We start from the raw sequence: 8,480 nt of genomic DNA, 5'->3' as shown, positions 1-8,480 counted from the left end.
CCCCTTCCCTTCCTCTCTGATTCCATACCCATTTTGAGCCCACCGCCTTATTCCCCACCCCCACCTCACACGCACCCTATTCGCGCGTATACCTTCACGTTACCTATACTAATTTATTACTACTATTCAACATAGTCACATTTTTTTTATAAAACCATTGTAAGAATATTACTCTAATAGGAATGTTTGTAAATATATATATAAATTCATTTCTATATAATATAGGTCAACTAAAGAGAATTTTAGTGACTAACTAATAACAACTTAATATATGAGTGATCGAGAATTTGTGTTAAAATGGAAAGTATATAGACTATATAAAGTACTATTACATGGTTTTGAATTTGTTATACAAATTGCAAATGATGTTAAAACTAAAAAGCAAAGCTGCAAGAAAAAAAAAAGGTTATCTTTGAAAAAACGTAGGACCCCCTCAGTGGTCAGTGAGAGAGAAATAGATAGAGATATGCTGATGATAACAATAAGGCATGATGTGATGATGATGATGTTCTCTTATATTTATGATGATGATCATCATTTAAAAATTATTAGTATGATATTATTATTCACACTCACGAGCGCGTGGATTTTACCGTCTGGTTTGGTCGCCAGCTTTTTTAATCCTTTCTAATATGGTCAACGGTCAACGAGCGAGAAAGCCGCTTTCGTAATGAAAGCCACACAATTAAGCTCTTCTTGTGTGTGTGTGTGTGTGGGGGTTTTTTAATTTTGAAACTCGGGTTAAATTAATCTCTTTATTTACTTATCTTTTATACTTAGTGTTCTGTTTTTTTTTATTGAAAATAATTGTTGCTTCTCACTACTATCTTCTAAAGTAGAAACTCAGCTTTTCTATTTTAGTAAAGATAAAGAAAGGTATTCTTCTTAAATCAATAAAAAAACTTCACATGAAGGGATTTGGTAGAGTTTATTATACATGGAAGAATCTAATAATATATGAAAAAACGGTCATGTTCTTTTATGATTATAAGAATAGTTACAACTTACAAAATACAAAACGGAAAATGAGATAAAGAAAGAACAAGAGAGACTTGGACTTTTTTTTTGTTTTTGCTTTAATAATTAACGTAACCATGGTTGAAAAGGGAGGTGTGGTGAAAGCAAGTAATAACTCTCTTCCCTGGTACTATTAATTTTTAACCATGGTTAAGTTTTGAATAAAGAAGAGAGAGAGAGAAGGAAGCAGGTTTTTTTATGCAGTATATATCATCATTGAGGTAACAGAGGTCTCTCTGACACAAGTCATCATTGAAACCCTAAGCCTCCCCACAACCCCATATCTCTTTGTCTGAAAAAACTCTTTTGCATATAAATATAGTCACATATTAGCCATATCTTTCAAACTGTACTGCTGCACAAGTGTAGAGACAGTGGCACAACATCTTTAAAGACCTATAGAGAGAGAGAGAGAGAGAGAGAACAAAAGAGAGAAGTCATTTATTCATTTTCTCGCTACAAATTCTTGAGAACCCGGACAACTTTTTCTTTCTTCTTTCTGTTTTTGGGTTAGGGAAAAATAAAATGGGTGAAAGAGATCACGGATTGGGGCTAAGTTTGAGCTTGAGTTTAGGCTTTAATCAGAAGGAGCCGTCTTCACCACACATGCATATGCATATGCAGCAGCAGCAGAGCAATAATAATTATAGCCATCCTCAAAAGATTCAGAACAGTTGGATTAACATGTTTCAATCTTCAGGTACATCCTCTCAAATCAATCCATATTTCCCCTGATTTAGCAATAAATATTTTTTCAACCTTCTTTAAAATGATTTCTTACTATTCATATGAATCATATCCTGTTACTTTCTAATTAGTCAATATATATATATATATTCGCCACAAAAAATATATATATATATATTCATGTATAAGATGATATGTTTTAGATCCGATCTTATTCTTCTTAATATATATATATAATTTTCTTGATATTTATGTGATTTTTAATCCTATTTGCGTGATAATCCAATAATTTTGATTCTGTTAACGTGTAACGTGTGCAGAGAGAAACTCCGACATGAGATCGTTTCTCCGGGGAATCGACGTGAACAGAGCACCATCGACGGTGGTGGTTGACGTGGAGGATGACGCCGCCGGAGTATCGTCTCCGAACAGCACCGTCTCAAGCGTGATGAGCGGGAAGAGGAGCGAGCGGGAGCTAATGGCTGCGGCAGCTGCAGCCGGAGGAGGTAGTAGAGTAGAAGACAACGAGATGGAGAGAGCTTCTTGTTCGCTCGGCGGTGGTAGCGACGATGAAGACGGTAGTGGTAACGGAGACGACGGTTCCAGGAAGAAACTCCGTTTATCTAAAGAACAAGCTTTGGTTCTTGAAGAGACTTTTAAAGAACATAGCACACTCAATCCGGTCAGTGGCATTTCCGTAATTTATTTCAAAAAGTTGACTTTTTTTTTTAATTTTTTTTTGTTTGTCCATTGACTTTTTTTCTTTCTTTCTGGGGCGGCGAATGCAGAAGCAAAAGATGGCGTTGGCTAAGCAATTGAATCTGAGGACGAGGCAAGTGGAAGTGTGGTTCCAAAACCGAAGGGCAAGGTACTAGAAATTTTTTGTCTTACTTTTAAGGGTTAGCTTCGTAAATTCAGATAGTCTAGAAAACAAAAACATTACTTATTGCTATGATGGTGATATGTGTAAATGGTCCATTTTCTGACCCATAAAGATTATCCTGAAGGATCTTAATTAGGAGGGTTTAGTTCGAGTTCTTTTTTTTTGTTCCGGTTTAAGAATAGAAAACCACTAATGTAAATCCGGTGTGGGGAGAATTGTAATTCAGGTTTAAAGTATTGGGTAATTTAATTAAGGTGATTGGACTGATGTGTGTGTGTAGGACGAAACTGAAGCAAACGGAAGTAGACTGTGAATATCTGAAGAGATGTTGCGAGAATCTAACGGAGGAGAATCGAAGATTGCAAAAGGAAGTGAGTGAGCTAAGGGCTTTAAAGCTTTCGCCACATTTATACATGCACATGAAACCTCCAACTACGCTAACAATGTGCCCTTCTTGCGAACGAGTCGCTGTTACGTCATCTCCCTCATCGGTGGCTCCTAGTGTGATTACGTCTTCGTCTCCGATGGGGCCAATGAGTCCGTGGGCTGCTATTCCCCTCCGACAACGACCTGCTGCTGGTTCTCATTAGAGAATTTGTCTCTTTATTTTTTAATAGTAGTAGAATTTAATTAGTCTAAAGATAATATAGGTTTTGGTGATTTGTTTTTCTATTATAATGTCAAACGATCTTTGGAAGTTTTTTTTTCAAGAGTTGTTGGTCCATGCTTTTTCTTTCCTTTGTTTTACTCAGTTTGTTTTTTTATGGCTGAATTACGGAAATTGGAAAAAAACTACTAATACTATTGTCTAATGATTAACAAAAGACTTATATAGTTTGGAGAAAGGCTTATGTTTGTCTTAATATAGTTGTAATTGTTTAATTGGGTTTGTTCCTTGGTACTTACTTAAGAAAGGGAATTTTGTAAAGATGATTTAGTTAGTTAGACTTGGAAGTATATAAAGTAAAAGAAGCAATGAGGGGGCTGTGATTGATGGGGCAAGCGTGTGTTGTTTGCATATGGAAGTAAATGTTTTAGCCAATACGAATATCGAGACATGTACGTGACATAACATAGCATTTGGTCTGTATTCGGAGATTTTTGGGTCCACATAGACGAAGTCAGACCCATTAGAATCTCTTGCAGAGGACTGAAGATACGAAATATGTATATATTTTTATCTCCCTTATGTCAAAAAATCTCAACCGACAGAGAAATAGAAAATGAGAGGTACGACGAAGATATCTCAATACATAAATTATTGGCAGAGGCCAGCTAAAAGAAAAAAAAAATATACTACGGAAAATAGTAAATGGGCCTCACTTTCCACAAGTGGAGTATAGGCTTTAGGGGGACGGTTAAATCAAAATGAGTGAAGCCCTGATTGATTCTACACACATCAAAGAAATCAGACTAAACCATAACAATCAAGTTAGTTTTCAACTCAACCAAAATTCGAAGCTGCTGCTTGGGAAAGCCAAAGCAATGCAAGCCATGATCCTAATGAGGTTGATAGAAAAGCCAGCGAGTTCATAGCGAAATTCCGGGAACAAATCCGGTTGCAGAAGCTCATATCCGGTAAACAATCTAAAGGAGGAGAATGAGGAGGCAATAGTATGATCAGAAATAGCCATTTCAGATGACACTTACCACCATTTATTGCTTCATTACTTGTATTATTATTGTAATTTTGTATCTATGGGCTTTATTGATGAGAATCTTCAGTCGTCACTCTATTAGTTTCAAGTTTATATTCTTGAATAAAATGAAATTATAACTTATCACATTGGACTATTGGAGTCAAAGTTATGGATACGTGGACTAATTGGTTATAAAAAGGAACTCCTGCTATAAATTATAATAAACTGAAAAAGTGGGGGCAAAACATAATATGTGGGAACTCATCGCCCGTGCTCAGTTTGTCCCAACACTGTGTTTCCCCTGATATGTGGTGAACAAGAAATATGTGAAATATATATATATATATATAGTTATAAAATTTGGAACTCATGGGTGAATCTCTACAGGTTCGTGGCTTGTCGATCACCTTGAGCCAACTTTGAGCCAAACTTTGGAAATCTCATAATCTCATATTGGAGTATCTGCAGCTCGCTGTAACTTAGACTGTCGAGCTCTTTACCGAGCATTCTCCTACGAGGATCCATGACAGAAAACATCGATATGAGTAAAAGAAATAATGAAAAGACAGCAAGAAAAAAGGGAAGTGTTAATGCATTACTTGTTCAAAAGCCGAACTCTCTCGCTTTTGCTCCTCAAATGCTCAATGTTTAGCAGCAGCTGCAAGAACAGAAGCACTGTAAAAAAATAAATTAATAATAATAACATGACAAGAAGTGAATTATAGATGCACTAGCCAGAGCTTCACCATCATGCTCCTCTAGTCTTTCTCCATAGCTAAAGCTGTGTGGTCAAGACAAATTACAAAAAAATTAGAACCTAGATTGGATGCATCCTAGATCGTTAACTAATTAGCCAACAAAATATAAAATTATATGCAAAAGCGTGTTTATGTACCTGCTCTGAAGCTCTATGGAAATCTCAGATTCGAGTTTCTTCAGTTCCTGGTAACTTACATTGTCCAGCTCTTTACCAAACATTCTCCTACGAGGATCCATGAAAGAAAACATCAATATGAGTAAAAGAAACAATGAAAAGACAGCAATAATAAGTGTTATGCATTACTCGTTCAAAAACCGGACTCTCTCGATTTTGCTCTTCAAATGCTCTGCACTAACCAGAGCTTCACCATCATGTTCCTCTAGTCTTTCTCCATCGCTAGAGCTGTGTGGTCAAGACAAATTAAAAAAAAATTAGAACCTAGACTGGATGCATCCTAGATCGGTAACTAATTAGCCAATCACGACGAAGACCCAGGTTCTGGATTTTTATTTCTATCCCACCTTTGAGGACAAGGTGGTTCTTGGAGGGAACGGTATTGATAAGTAATCATTTGGGACTCAGCTTAATTTTTGCTTAAAATGTAGTAATTTTTGCTTAGTTTTTGAGGACAAGGTGGTGGTTCTTGCTTAAAAAAATGTTGTAATTTTTGGGCTCCTTATAGCAAAGATTATATCAGGTTAAAAGCTGGTCAGTTGGTCTATATGACTAAGGCATTCAATGCCAATTCAATTTGATGGCAATGGTGTTTCGTCTAGTATAAAAAGACAACATGAAAAGGGAGAATTTTTATATCTAAGCTATGACACAGAATCTAAGTATCAAAGTCATGATGAAGAGTCAGTTTCACATGAAAAATTTGGTGGACCGCAGATGACAATGAAGTGGATGTGAACTTAAGTAGATGGAGCTACGATCGAGAGACAAAATTTAGTATGAAGCGTTCAGGTTCCAGGTGGAGTCAGTGAGATTACAGTCTCGGGGTTTTGATTTTAGGTGGAGCACTCGTCTCAGAAGTTGTCTCGGACATTTCAGATCTTAAGTGTAAGATGCATATGTTGGTCTACGAATCTGTTAAGGATGATTCATGGGAGTTAATATGGTTAAAAGAAGAAAGGAAAGCTAAGGGAAAAAAGTGAGAGTCAACAGGATCATAGCTAAACCAAGGTTACATTCTGAAGGAAGTAGGAAATAAACGTTTTTGACATTCTTCTTTCAACAGTTTCTTTTTAATGATCCACACAAATCAGCCTTTGTAAGACTGGGGAAAGGAATCGGTTGGGAAGGAATAGCTGAGTACAGCATAAGTCAATCCACATCTCATTACTAAATTTCCATGTAAAATAAATAATCAGTCAATAATGCCATGAAGGAAATCCGCGTAGAGACTTCACACGAATGAATGTTTTTACGATAATTATTAGTGTTTTTTAAGACTTCATACGTAGTGTGTTATAATAAAATATGTTTAGAAATAAACAGACGATAGAGACATAAACAGACATAAACAAACGATAGAGTTTATCACTCGACTCTCATAATATGCTCTTCCCATGAAGAAGATCGATCATCTCCTAGAACCTGCAGAGAAAAAGATTAACGTTAAAAACAGGGTTCAAGAGGGGGGAAAAAGAGTAAACCCAAAAGGTAAAGCAGCAGTGTAAAATAAGTTAGGGTTTTTGGGCTACCTAATTCACGAGGAAGTTGTGGTGTGGCGCCCGTGCTAATTCACGAGACTGAGTTTCCCCTGATATGTGGTGAAAAAGAAATATGTGAGAAATATGTATACAGTTATAAAATTTGGAACTCATGGGTGAATCTTTACCTCGAAGTACAGGTTCGTGGCTTGTCCATCGGCCATCGCCTTGAGCCAAACTGAGCCAAACTGTGGAAATCTCATAATCTCGAATTGGAGTACCTGCAGTTCGCTGTAACTCAGACTGTGGAGCTCTTTACCGAGCATTCTCCTACAGAAAACATTGATATGGGTAAAACAATTAATATGAAAAGACAACAAGGAAAGAGGGGGAAGGGTTAATGCATTACTCGTTCAAAAGCCGGACTCTCTCGATTTTGCTCCTCAAATGCTCAATGTGTAGCAGCAGCTGCAAGAACAGAAGCATTGTAAAAACGAAAAAAAGAAAAAAAAAAAAGAACATGACAGGAAGTGAGTTATATAGATGCACTAACCAGAGCTTCACCATCATGCTCATCTAGTCTTTCTCCATAGCTAAAGCTGTGTTGTCAAGACAAATTAAAAAAAAAAATTAGAACCTAGATTGGATGCATCCTAAATCGGTAACTAATTAGCCAACAACATATAAAATTATAATGCAAAAGCGTGTTTATGTACCTGCTCCGGAGCTCTCTGGAAATCTCAGATTCAAGTTTCTTAAGTTGCTGGTAACTTACATTGTCGAGCTCTTTACCAAACATTCTCCTACGAGGATCCATGAAAGAAAACATTGATATGAGTAAGAGAAACAATGAAAAGACAGCAATAAAGTGTTAATGCATTACTCGTTCAAAAACAGATTTTGCTCCTCAAATACTCAATGTTTGGCAGCTGCTGCAAAAACAGGAGCACTGTAAAAAAAAAGAAAAAAAAAAGAACATGAGAGGAAGTGATTTTTTTTATAGATGCACTAACCAGAGCATCACCATCATGTTCCTCTAGTCTTTCTCCATCGCTAGAGCTGTGTGGTGAAGAGAAATTAAAAAAGAAAGAAAGATTAGAACCTAGATTGGATGCATCCTAGATCGGTTACTAAATAAGCCAATTATATGCAAAAGCGTGTGTTAATATACCTGCTCCGGAGCTCTCTGTCCTGCTTCCTCAAATCTCTTAGTCTACCCTGTAGAACCAATTCAATGTGAATTTTCTCTTTGTCGTCATAGTTGTCCAGATCGTCTCCCTCTGGATCGTTCAACTAGGGGAAAAAAAATAACAAAAGACAGAAACACTTTGAAGTTAATTATTCTGAAATTAATCAAAAGAAAAACTCAAAACCGGGTTCTGAATAACTAATGATATAAATATCTTACCAGCCTGGCTTGCAACTCATCTTCAACCTGTAATAGTTAAAAAAACATATCAGTAGTAATTCAAATAGTTTGAGAATTACAAGCATAATCAATTTATATATAATGCATGGGTGAGTGCCATAGGAAATGTTTAAAATAAGATAAAATTTGGTGTCTCACGTTGAGACGGCCCTGCTTTAACTGCTCTGCAAGGGAACCCAGCTCGTGGAAACTCAGACCGTAGAGACTCTCACCATGCAATCTCCTGGAAAAAAACAAAACCAAAAGTAAGTTTGTTAAGGATCAGGAGGGGAGGGACACAATGTTTGTTAATGGGTCAGGAGAGACACAATGTCTGTTAATGGGTCATACTCGTTCAAAAGCTGTAGGCTCTCGAGCTCGCCCTTTAGAGTCTCAGCGGTTCGCAGCTTCAAAAAAAAAAAAAAAAAAA

The 8,480-nt window shown here is 36.6% G+C and overlaps 2 protein-coding genes across 3 annotated transcripts in view; one reads left to right on the top strand and one right to left on the bottom strand.

Annotated features, from left to right (window-relative positions):
* On the top strand, positions 1,201-3,297 carry LOC104788313 (homeobox-leucine zipper protein HAT3-like). The gene is made up of 4 exons (XM_010514060.2): positions 1,201-1,717; positions 2,025-2,386; positions 2,493-2,572; positions 2,868-3,297. Exons 1-4 carry the CDS (start codon positions 1,543-1,545, stop codon positions 3,175-3,177), a joined length of 927 nt encoding a protein of 308 aa, XP_010512362.1. The 5' UTR covers positions 1,201-1,542; the 3' UTR covers positions 3,178-3,297.
* Positions 6,390-8,480, bottom strand: part of LOC104788312 (agamous-like MADS-box protein AGL18) — a 3,146-nt gene continuing 1,055 nt past the window's right edge. Inside the window, exons 3-14 of one of the 2 annotated variants that reach the window (XM_010514057.2) lie at positions 8,402-8,457; positions 8,210-8,294; positions 8,051-8,077; positions 7,814-7,935; positions 7,656-7,701; positions 7,526-7,574; positions 7,359-7,445; positions 7,196-7,241; positions 7,052-7,110; positions 6,831-6,972; positions 6,694-6,752; positions 6,390-6,586 (exon numbers count right to left, since the gene is read on the bottom strand). In XM_010514057.2, coding sequence (XP_010512359.1) covers positions 7,530-7,574; positions 7,656-7,701; positions 7,814-7,935; positions 8,051-8,077; positions 8,210-8,294; positions 8,402-8,457 — 381 coding nt within the window. In that variant the 3' untranslated portion in view covers positions 6,390-6,586; positions 6,694-6,752; positions 6,831-6,972; ... (2 more) ...; positions 7,359-7,445; positions 7,526-7,529. The remainder of the gene's footprint in view (positions 6,587-6,693; positions 6,753-6,830; positions 6,973-7,051; positions 7,111-7,195; positions 7,242-7,358; positions 7,446-7,525; positions 7,575-7,655; positions 7,702-7,813; positions 7,936-8,050; positions 8,078-8,209; positions 8,295-8,401; positions 8,458-8,480) is intronic. The other variant, XM_010514058.2, reaches the window with a different exon arrangement.

This window comes from Camelina sativa, chromosome 5, assembly GCF_000633955.1.
Source record: "Camelina sativa cultivar DH55 chromosome 5, Cs, whole genome shotgun sequence".
Taxonomy (NCBI): Eukaryota; Viridiplantae; Streptophyta; class Magnoliopsida; order Brassicales; family Brassicaceae; genus Camelina; species Camelina sativa.
Note: the sequence above shows the minus strand (reverse complement) of the source record. Positions and strands in the feature narration are given on the sequence as shown.